Source organism: Bison bison, unplaced genomic scaffold (genome assembly GCF_000754665.1).
Source record: "Bison bison bison isolate TAMUID 2011002044 unplaced genomic scaffold, Bison_UMD1.0 scf7180017864340, whole genome shotgun sequence".
Lineage (NCBI taxonomy): Eukaryota > Metazoa > Chordata > Mammalia > Artiodactyla > Bovidae > Bison > Bison bison.
The window spans coordinates 4,079,095-4,090,939 of NW_011494912.1; the positions used below are offsets into that span (position 1 = coordinate 4,079,095).

The 11,845-nt window shown below is 52.4% G+C and overlaps 1 protein-coding gene across 1 annotated transcript in view; it reads right to left on the reverse strand.

The window, feature by feature from the left end:
- CLIP2 (CAP-GLY domain containing linker protein 2) overlaps positions 1-11,845 on the reverse strand; it is a 75,691-nt gene that overhangs the window by 24,138 nt on the left and 39,708 nt on the right. The window contains exons 5-9 of the mRNA XM_010854345.1: positions 8,056-8,182; positions 6,373-6,586; positions 5,143-5,340; positions 3,911-4,014; positions 1,602-1,662 (exon numbers count right to left, since the gene is read on the reverse strand). Coding sequence (XP_010852647.1) covers positions 1,602-1,662; positions 3,911-4,014; positions 5,143-5,340; positions 6,373-6,586; positions 8,056-8,182 — 704 coding nt within the window. The remainder of the gene's footprint in view (positions 1-1,601; positions 1,663-3,910; positions 4,015-5,142; positions 5,341-6,372; positions 6,587-8,055; positions 8,183-11,845) is intronic.

An 11,845-nucleotide genomic window follows, 5' to 3' on the forward strand; every position in this document is an offset into this window, starting at 1 on the left:
CCCGCCCACCCCCTACTCTTTGATGACTGAAGTTAGCAGTTACCAGATGTCTTTGCAATCACAGGTGCTTTTCCCGGGAGTGACCTCCACCCCAAAACCCTTCGCAGCCACCCCACAGAAGAGCTTGCTAAATGTCAACCACATAACTGGCCCCTTGGCTAAGCGAGAAACTTATATTGGAACACCGGACGCCAGGCTGGGGTTCCGACACCAGGTTGTGCCCCAGTAGCCATCCTTTAAGCTCAGGCAGCAAAACCCGTCCCAACAGGGGCAGCCGTCAGTGACCCTAGATCACACATATCCCTCCCCAGCCAGGGTCATTCAGGGATAGGATAGCCATTTGTACAATTTTGCTGAACGCTGGAAGTCAGAGGGGTTTTGACACGGCTCTTTTACAAAATCAGAAACCGTAGTTTCCCATCAGAGCTCAGAAATGATCCAGTGCAGTGATTCCCAAAGTGTGGTTCCCAGGTCAGCATCACCTGGCAACTCATTAGAAATGCACACCCTTGGATCCCACCCAGACTTACTGTATGGGCACTTGGGTCCAGAGTTCTGGGTCTGAACACACCTACTGGGTGATGAATTCTTAAGCTGGGAAATCACTGACCTGGTTCAACCTCCTCATTTAACAGAGGAGCAAATGGAGGTCCAGGGAGAGGAAATGGCTGCCCAAGACCAGTTAGGGTCAGGACTGGAATGTGGAGAGGGACTGAGCTGACTGCCCTCTGCCTCATCTGATGGCTCCGGGAGTCCACATTTTCTGTCACCTCCCAGGGAGCAGGGAGCGTCATGGAAGAAAGGCATTCCTACCCACCCAACTGTGAGCAGCCTAGTGAGCCCTGTAGACTCCAGACGGTTTGGTGAGGAGGGCTGGTGTCTGTCTTGGGTGGCAGGGGTCCTTAGGTGCTTTATTAATTGATGTGAGTGTCTTCCATCCCTCAGCTCAGAAAGGGTGAGTGGGATTGAAGAGGGGGAGTGAAATTCCACTGGTGCCCAGACCCCTTGGCCAGGTGGTGTGACTTGAAGAGGTGCTATCACTGGCCATCCTTATGGGCTACACTAGGGAGTCAGGAGTCCTGGGTCCTGGTCCCAGTGGCTGCTGAGGTGCGCCACGACTGGGTGAGTCCCTTCTGCCTTTCTGAGCCTGTTTTCCCATCTATAAATTCTGTGACTCAAACACAAACTATTCCCAGCCAAAGTTTTAGCTGGAGTTCAAGATGAACGGAGGGCCCAGGGAACACCTTTAGGGATACTGCCAAGAAAGAAGGGACAGGGAGCCCAGCCACCATGCCCTCAGGCCAAGCTCTGTGGATTCCCTGGGTCCATCCCACCCAGCTGCTGACCAGGAAGCGTGGCCCCTCTGGGGCTCCTGGAGCTGAGCCACTCGACTTCTGATGCCCGGGTCTCTCGTGACGGGCCCCTCCCCATGCTCTCAGGGTATGACCTTTGACTCTTCCCCAGTTTGTCTACCTCACGGTCCCCATGGCCCCCTCCCACATGGCTCAGAGTTGCTGCCTGGACCTCATGATGATTTTCCCTTTGAGGGCTAAGCCTGGGGTGCAAGCCTAGAGGGAAATTTGGGGGCCTTTGACCATTACCTCCAGGTCTCCCTTGGTGATGGACTCCTCTTCCACTCGGAATTGCAGGTCCTCCACCTTCCTGCAGGGGGGGAGAGGGGGCTGAGCAGGCTTCACCCACAGGGGTCCGTCCGTGCTCCTGCTCAGTCGTGTCTGACTCTTTGCGACCCCCTGGACTATAGCCCACCAGGCTCCTCTGTCCATGGGATTCTCCAGGCAAGAATACTGGGGTGGGTTGTCATTTCCTCCTCCAGGGGATCTTCCTGACTCAGGCATTGAACCCGTGTTTCCTGCATTGCAGGTGGATTCTTTACCCGCTGAGCCATCAGGGAAGCCCATAAGTGACTCCTACCCAGGGGGGTGGCCTTTGCCAAGTCAGCAATGGCAGAGAGAGCCAAGGCCACCAGAAGCTGTGAGTCCACATTCAGAGTACCCAGAAGGTACTGTCCCAGAGCCTCATGGCTGGTGGGGGCGGAGCCTCATGGCTGGTGGGGGCGGAGCCTCCTGGAAACCCCCAGCCCTACCAACTTCCTGGTCCAAGCTCTACCCAGAGAACATGGACTTCTCTAAAAAAGAAGACATTGCTTAAGGAAAAGATCCCCGGTGTTCTCCTTACTTGCTGCAAGTAATAAATCCTTTATTCTCCTGCAAAATAGTTGTGTTTAATGCAGCATCTTGCCCCTCTAGGGTGGTTGTGGGAATAAATGATAGAATAAATGATAGAATGGACAGAATAAATGATAGAATGGATAGTAAATGAAGCAGAATCAGCTCTGTTTTCATCATAGCAGGGAGCAGATAGGCTGCATGAAACAGTCTATGGGGAAAGACAGAGGGTGGGCTTCTTCCCCTGCTGACCCCATCCTCACTCACTCCCTCCGCTCAGAATCAGGGCCCAGGGTGCCAGCCCCCACCACTTGGGCTGCTCCCTGATGTGGAGGGCCCCCAGTGCCCTGCTGCAGGTGTGGGGCCCACCCTCAAGTACACTCACCCACCCACTCACCCCCGAGAGAGCACTGGGGAGAGACACAGGCACGTTACAGGTCACAAAGCGGCTGCTCCTGGGGCCTCCTGACGGCTCTCAGCACACAGAGGATGAAACTGAGGCCCAGAAAGGGCCAGTGACCTGCCCAAGGTCACACAGCAAGCGCCGGGCAATGCTGGCCCTTGTACCCAGGACTTCCTGAATGCAACTCCCACGATGTCTCAGGGATCTGCTTTTGTTTGTTGGCATCAGGCGCGTTGCCATGGGAACCAGTTGTGTGGGCCCTGCCGTCGGTCTCAGGCAGATATAAATAAGCCCTCCTCTCCCGCAGTCAGACAGTAACAACAGCCCCTAGAGCACATGCCTGGGCTGAAAGCCCAAGAGCAGACCCAAGTTGGGGGAGGTGGGGGGCTGGGGCTGGGGGCTGCCTACTGCACAGGGGGAGCAGAAGCAGCTGCAGAAATCTGTATGTCAGCAGCTCGGAGACAAAGAGAGGCTCCTGGGCCAAAGGAAACCCTGGCCCTTGTGGGCTCTGAACCCCGCCAGGTGCTCCAGGACCAAGTCAGCCCAGAGACCCCACACGGAGGGAACACAAACCCCACTCACCACCCTGGCAGGTCACAAAGAGCCAGCGGCACCACTAACAAGACTAGTGACCTCAGCGAGTCCCTTCCCTGCTCTGAGCCTCAGTTTTCTCATCTGTGAGCTGGGGGCAATACCTCCCTGGGTTAATAGTAAGACAGAGAGACGGTGCAGGTGAAGCGCCTAGCCCGGGGGCTGACCCCCAGGGGCAAGGTGTTTCCAGTGGCCTTTTCCTGCTGCTTCTGAGCCTCAGTTTCCTGACACGTGAAATGGAAATGAAGCTTCAGGACACAGGCTGCACGCTCCACTGGGAGGACCTGCCTAGAGCAGAGGCGGGTAGTCCCTGTGCTGAACTGGGTCACAGCGTGGGCACGTGGGGTACACGTCTTCCTAGTGAGAGGTCCCCCCCAACTGCCCTCCCTGGGCATCCTCATGATGCTGCACAAGCCAGGCAGGGCAGGAACAGTGAACCCCACGTCAGGAAGGAAAGCAGTGACAGACATGGTGTCTCCCAGTTGCTCAGCGCTGTTGTCGGGCGCGTCACTGGGCTTATCTTGCAAGTCCTCCCAACAGCCTGCAGAGGTGGGGGTCATCACCCCACTTTGCAGATGGGAGGACTGAGGCTTGCAGGGCTCGTGTCACCAGCCCAGGGGACACAGCCAGTACACGGTGGGGAGGCGGGGTTTGCGCCTGCTGGTCCCGAGCCATCCTCAGCGAGGCTCTGGGAGTGTCCCCCCGGGACGGGGCCCGGGGCGGCACGCACCTCCTCTCCTCCTCCAGCTGGTTGGACAGGTCCACCTTCTCTTTCCTCACGCTTTCCACCAGGAGCCGGGCCCGCTGCAGCTTTTCTTCTGCTTCTGCAACATACTGGGCCCCGAGCGGAGGGCCCGGACAGGGTCGGCCTCTTCCCGGAGGACTGGGAGTCGGGGTGGGGAGGGATGGGGAGCGGCAGGGGAGATGCGAGGAGGCAGGCCTGGGATCCCAGCCATCCTTACTCCCCCTCCAGCCCATTCAGGCAGGAACTGTGGGTCTAGATGTGAGGGAAGAGGGCCAGCCTCACCCAGCAGGAATCTCAGGTCCACCTGCCCCCTCCCTCCGCCCTTGAGGGCCTATAAGACCTTCTGTCTTGTGAATGCCCCTGTCACAGCACATACGTGAGCTTGGCCTTAATAATTCCAGAGCCCAAGGGAAGAGGGAGCCGGGCTCCAAATGGGGACAGGGGCCCAGGAGGGAGCTCCCAGGTAGGGGACAAGCGCCAGGGAAGAAGAGACACGTGACTGCGGCAGAATCGAGGTGATGGGTGACGCCTTCCTTCCCTGAAACCCAGCCCAGGAATCTGCTCAGAAACGTGATCTGAAATGTGGACATCTGTACCTCCAAAAAAATTTAGTATTAGAAATTATTTAGAAAAAGTGAGGAACTGGAAAACCACGTGAACACCAGCAGGGAACAGGCCACGTGGGTAAGGACACAGCCTGTGATAGATGGCAATGCAGCCATTCAAACAGGGAAGACTTTTCCATGACCTAGAAATCATGCTCGGGCTGTGTGTGTCAGTCGCTTCAGTCGGGTCCGACTCTTTGCGACTCCACGGACTGTAGCCCGCCAGGCTCCTCTGGCCTTGGGATTCTCCAGGCAAGAATACTGGAGTGGGTTGCCATGCCCTTCTCCAGGGGATCTTGCTGAGCCTGGGATCGATCCCCGGTCTCCCACATTGCAGGCGGATTCTTTACCGTCTGAGCCACCAGGGAAGCCCTGCTCACACTATGGGAAGTAAGGAAAAGCAGGATACGAAGTCTGTACCCAGGTTCTGGAGGAATGTGGGCCTGCCACTGGAAGGAAAATCACCAGGAGGACAGGGGAGGTTGGTAAACCGCATCTCAGTGTCTTTTGCATACCCCAAGTTCTCTCTAAGCATGAGGGATGGACAAGGCTGGCCCGAGGAGGCCGCTGGTACCCCGCTGGGGACCCCACCGCCCAAGCCCACCCACACACCTGCTCGTGCTGTGCCTTGAGCAGGGCGATCTCCTTCTCCACCTCGCAGATGTGGCTCGTGGCCTTGGCCACCTCAGCCCGCTCCAGGTCCCGTTCAGCCAGCAGCTGCTCTATGTGCTGCTGCTTCTCCTTCAGCGCCTCCTGCAAGGCCGTGGTGCCCGAGATCTTGCGGGCGTAGCGCGAGGAGGTCTCGGTGAGCTGCAGGGAGGCGCCGGAGCAGGCGGGACTCAGGGGTGTGGAGCTCCATCCAGACAATCCCCAGTTACCCCACAGGTTGCGGGGGCATGGGGCCCAAGTGCCTGGACTCTAGGGTCCAGCTCCTCCCCTTCCCAGGGCCCTAGACACTCTGCCTACTTATGTGGAAGGAATCGTGACGTTTGAGATCCAGGGAACTCCCCGCTCCCAGGCAAGTTACAGCCCCTGGGGGTCCTCCCCACCTCATGGCGGGGTTCCTCACCTGGGCCACCTTCTCCTGGACTAGGAGGAAGCCCGTGTAGACAGAGCTCTGCACGGCAACCTCACCTTCTCTCCTCACCCCAGGTGAGGTATCGGCCTTCCTAAACTGCTTGCCCTCCACCCGTATTACCTGCTCTGCATTTGTATGACCTTCTTTAATTCCTAAGAAAGGGTTTTAGACTAGTGACACCTCAGTAATAGAAAAATAACAATAAATGTAAACGGGTCAATTTCTCTGTTACAAAAGTGTACACTTTCTTTTTAAAAATTATTTCTTTGTTGGTGGTGCTGGTTGTGGCACCTGGACACTTGGTTGCTGCACGCGGGCTTTCTCTAGTTGTGGTGAGTCGGGGGCTACTCTCTAGCTGTGGCCTGTGGGCTCAGTGGTTATGGCTCACGGATTTAATTGCCCTGTGACCTGTGGGATCTTAGTTCCCAGACCAAGGATTGAACCCACGTCCCCTGCATTGGCAGGCAGATTCTTAACCACTGGTCCACCAGGGAAATCCTTACATTTTCATCTTTGTTCAAAAACTCCAAACTTCTACCTTAGCACCTGAAATGTATATTTCAGTTTAAGAGCCTAAGTTACCAAGTTTCCATGTTGTTTTGTAGAAACTTCTATTAAATATTTAAAGAAAAAAAAAAAAACACCTCAAAACTGACAGATGCCTGGAGCCAGAGCAAGTCAGAGGACACCTGAATCTCTACGGCCCCACCCTCCACATCCCCATATACACACCAGGGTAGCCCTCCCCAGTCCGCCATCCTCACCAGGCCACTGCGGCTGGGCCGGCCACCCACGGAGGAGGCCACGGAGCTGACAGAGCTGATGGAGGAGCTGCTGGGACTGTGGGTCAGCGCCGACACACCCATGGCCATACGCTTGGTCTTCTTGGCCTTGGCTGGGCTGGTGGACGGGAAGCCGATGCGGATCACCTTGTGGATGGGTGCAAAGAGACCAAACTTGGGTGGGCACTGGAAGTACCTGGAGGGGCAGGAGAGACCACACTGCCATTACTGCCCCACAGCCTGGAGCCTGGCCTGCCTTCCCCACCTTTTCAGAGCCCAGCAAAGACAGAGAGGTTCCTCCTTGGGGACCCATCACCCGTACCCTAAGATCAATAGACAGGACTCCCAGAAAAGGAACAGAGGTGAGCAGGGTATGCTATTCTGCACAGCCATTGGACATATTTCTGGGGAATGGGGGAATAACAATCAATGAACCCCTGCTCTATGTCAGTCCCTTTTCATAAATGCTCATTTCAATCCCCCAACCACTCTATTGTAATCCAGTTTTCACAAATGAGACGTGGGCTCAAAGAGGTTAAGGAACTTGCCAAAGTCACACAGCTGGTTAAATGGCAAAGTTGAGAGTGGATCCAGTGGACGCCAAAGTCCTCAATGTTTTGGCTCCACTCACACACCAGAGGCCCCCAGCCACATCTGCAGCCTTATTTTCACGGCTGCCCCTGGACCACCCCCAGAGCCAAGGCTCTCTGCCCATGGAGCTCCCTGCATGGAGAAGCAGAAATGGGAAGGAAGCACCTTAGGGGTCAGGTGGGGGATGCTGACCAACCTTCCTCTGAATTCTGAATGCAAGAGTAAGTTGAGAGAAACATTCGCCTTGAAAACAGGAAGGCAAATGTTGTCATTGAAACTGGAGCATCTTGTCTCAAAACCTCTCTGGCAGCGGATTCCACACGGGACCGGGAACTAGTCCTGCACAGTTTCCGGCTCACCATGAAACTGCCACACCATCCCACCACTTCCTGCATTCAGGTCTTTGTTCAGGCTGACCCCCAGCCTAGCAGACCTTCCTTCTCAGAGCTGTCCCAGCCTCACTTGGAGCACAGAATCCAGCCCAGGGATAAAAACAGGCTCGCGGGCCACCTCCCCTTAGCCCCACATCCCTGACACTGCTCACTCATCACATCACCCTTCCCATCCCCAATGGGCCCAGGAACAGCCTTAGACCCTGTCGATCGAGAATTCCTGACAGTCAATTCCCTTTCATGAGAGATGCTGAGAAACCTGGGACCTAGCTGTGAGCCTAACCTTGACTGTAGAGCACCAAGCACTGATTATTTCCTGCGTCCCCCAGGGCACCTCCCAGAAGGCAGGGACCACTGCCTCTCCTTTTCTGGTACTCCCACTGCACTTAGCCAAGGTGGCATGGGGAAAGGGACACAGGGACAGATGACTCTCCTAGCACTTGCTCGTGACTCTGCGTGATCTTGAGAAATGACCTCTCTGGCCTTGGTTATCTCATCTGTGAAATGGGAGTGACAGTCCCACCACCTGTTTCCATGAGCTGCTATGGCAGCACCTATACATGGTATCAGGCACAGACACCAGATGCTCAACACTGGCATCCTTAGATGCCCCAACCCGTCCCCTGCACCCATCCTAGAAGAGGACGCCCCTCTTCTCCTGCCCAGGGGAAGCCCACCATACCTGGTGCCCGCCACCGCCCCATCGTTCTTCCCAAGGGGCTCGTCCAGTTCCACGCCACACCACTCGCCCTTGGCAAAGTCTGTCTCCCCCACATACCGCACCACGCCAGTCTTCGTCCCGCCAACCTGTTGGCACACAGAGAGACTCGGGTCCAGAGGATGCAGTGGGAAGAGCAGAGATGGCACAGGTACCCAGGCACCCAGGCTCATCCCACCCCTTCCTTCCAGTATGCAAGGTTTAGGAGAGATGGAGGGAGCTCAAGGACAGCAGGGAGGGATACGGGTATAACCAGCGCTTCCCCAGGCTGTCCTGGGCGAGAGCTCTGGAGTCAGAAAGACAGACTTGTATTCAAACGCTGCCACTTACAAGCTGTGTGAGCTTGGGCCAGTTACCTAACCTCTCTGAGCTTTAGCCCTGCTTCATCTGTCAAAAGGGCTCTGGTGAGGATTAAGTACTGTTTGTGCAGTGTCTGGTACATACAAGAGCTCAATAAATGTTATCCTTAAAAAATGGCTTGAATGGGGGTTGCCAGGAGCTGGGTGGAAGGGGAAATGGGGTTATTGTTTAATGGGAATGAGTTTCAGTTTCACAAGATAAAAGAGATCTATTGTACTACAACAACATGAATCTATTAACGTCACTGAATTGGACTCAAAAATGGTTAAGAAGGTAAATGTTATGTGTATTTTATTTTTTTAATTTTTAAATTAATTTTTACCGGAGTACAGCTGCTTTTCAATGTGGTGTTAATTTCTGCTGTACAGCAAAGTGAGTCAGCTATACACATACATATATCTCCTCTGATTTGGATTTCCTCCCCATTTAGGTCAGCACAGAGCACTGAGTAGAGTTCCCTGTGCTGCACAGTAGGGTCTCAGTTTTTGATTTCATACATAGCAGTGTATAGTGTATATGTCAACCCCGATCTCCCAGTTCATCCCACCTGCCTGTTATGTGTATTTTACCACAGTTAAAAAAACTCATAGACCAGGCCAGTAATCCAGAATATTACTGTAAAAAATGGTTTAAAAAACTTTTAGTTAAGTTTACATATATACATAACGGGGCTTCCCTGGTGGCTCAGAGGGTAAAGACTCTGCCTGCAATGTGAGAGACCTGGGTTCGATCCCTGGGTGGGGAAGATCCCCCAGAGAAGGAAATAGCAACCTACCCCAGTATTCTTGGCTGGGAAATCCCATGGACAGAGGAGCCTGGTGGGCTACAGTTCATGGGGTCACAAAGAGTTGGACACGATTGAGCGACTAACACACATGTATACATAAAGAGTCAAATACTTTCAAAGCCTTAAAAAGCTCCAGGAATTTCTCCACCTCTCTCTCCCCAGAAGCACTTTAACTCTTTATGATGAAGTTTTTGGTGTTGACTGCATATTTCTAGTTGACATGCTTATGTTGCTACTTGTCAATTTTTCAGTTTGGGGTGATATCCATTGACTTCCCATCAAGGAAGGGGAGGCTGAACCCACCCCTACTGGCTCTCCACTCTTCCCACACATCAACGGCTTCATTGTGATCAGACTCCAGGCTGACAGTGCTGGGACTTAGGTAAACACTAGTCACAGACACAGATGGGTGGATACAGAAACTTTTCCTTCCCATGACCAATTTTCCCTACAGAAAACAACTGTCTTCTATGACTGTTTGTTAGGTTTTCACACTAGGTTAACCCCAAACTCTCTCAGCCCTCTAAAATCTCCTGCCAAGATGCGTAGAGCCATTGAAAACCCTATCAGATTCTTTCTGGAGGAGACTCTCCTGCAGCTGGGAGTCCCTCTGCTGCGTGGCCACCACTCCAGGGCCAGCTGGCACCATCGCCCTGAGGAGTCCCTCTTCTTCCCTCCTGGGCTGGATTTCCCATTTCTTGGATGCAATATCTTCTGTTTTCTTGGTTTATTCACTTATTTTGGTAGAGCCTTCCACTGCTTTATAAGAAGAGGTGCAAGAGGAAATAAAATATTTGAGCCTTTGCCTATCTGAAAAAAAAATTTGCAGGATCTTAGTTCCTTGACCAGGGGTTGAAACTGGCCAAGCCAGTGAAAGCACCAAATCTTAACCATTAGGCCGCCAGAGAACTCCTGAGTTGCGAAGTTTAGAATTCACATCTTCAATGTGTCTGGTGCATAGCTGGTCCTTAAGAAATGGTGGGAATGAAGTGAGTTCTAATCATGGAGCTGGTTCCTTTGAGGGTACACACCTGAGGCATACTTAGGGGTGTCAGAGAAGGTAACCTTTAGAAAGTCCTATTTTGGTTCACATAAATATGGTAGGGGCTTCCCTGGTGGCTCAGATGGCAAAGACTCTGCCTGCAACGCAGGAAGTCCCAGGTTTGATCCTTGGGTCAGGAAGATCCCCTGGAGAAGGGAATGGCTACCCACTCCAGCATTCTTGCCTGGAGTATTTCACGGACAGAGCCTGGTGAGCTACAGTCTATGGGGCCGCATAACACCCAGACACAACTGGGCGACTAACCAAATGTGGTAGATAAACACACACATTTATTTTCAGCCTTTCTTCAATTTGCACTAGAAAGACAGTGAAGGGACTTTTTTTTAAAGGTATTAAGCTCTCAAAGGCAAAGAGAACAGGAGAAAAGATGGTAAGACACAGAGCTGGAAACCCAGGGCAACCAGGTCCACAGGAAGCTGCAGGGAAAGCAGAAAAGCAATCAGTGTTTCTCTCAGAAGCCACCTGAGGCAGATCCTTTTATAATTATGGGATGATCTTTTTATATATATATATATATATATTTTTTTTTTTGGACCACGTCATGCAGCTTGCAGGATCTTAGTTCTCCAAACAGGGATCAAACCGGGGCCCTCGGCAGTGAAAGAGTGATGTCCCAATCACTGGATTGCCAGGGAATTCCCAAAAAATATATGACACGTACCCCCCATTACAGTATCTTACAGAATAGTTTCACTGCCCTAAAAATTCTCTGTGTTCCCCAAAGACCTCGAATAGCCAAAGCAATCTTGAGAAAGAAAAACAAAGCTGGAGGAAATCAGGTTCCCTGACTTCAGACTATGACAAAGTTACACTAATCTAGACAATACGGTATGGGCACAAAACTGACTTCAGACTATGATAAAGTTACACTAATCTAGACAATACAGTACTGGCACAAAACAGAAATATAGATCCATAGAACACGATAGAAAGCCCAGAGATAAACCCACGCATCTGTGGTCATCTAATCTACGATAAAGGAAGCAAGAATATACAATGGAGAGAGGGCAGTCTCTTCAATAAGTGGTGCTGGGAAAACTGAACAGCTACATGTAAAAGAATGAAATTAGAACACTCCCTAACACCATACACAAAGATAAACTCAAATTGGATTACTAATGTAAGGTTGGACACTATAAAATTCTTAAAGGAAAACATAGGCAGAACACTTTTTGACATAAATCACAGCAAGATATTTTTTGATCCACCTTCTAGAACAACAGAAATTAAAAAAAAAAAAAAATAAACAAATGGGATCTAATTAAACTTACAAGCTTTTGCACAGCAAAGGAAACCATAAACAAAATGAAAAGACAATCCACAGAATGTAAATTGTACAACCATTATAGAGAACTCTATGGAGGCTCCTTAAAAAACTAGCTACAGGCCCAGAAAGGTTAAGACACTTGCCCAGGGTCACACAGCAACAGTCTCCAGGGCCCCCACTTCACTTGTCTTGCTGGTCCCTCTGTGGTTCTGACCAGGTGTGGGTGCCCCAGCATGAATCCCACCCGAGCCCCGCGGGTCCCGGTCCCTGCCCAGGG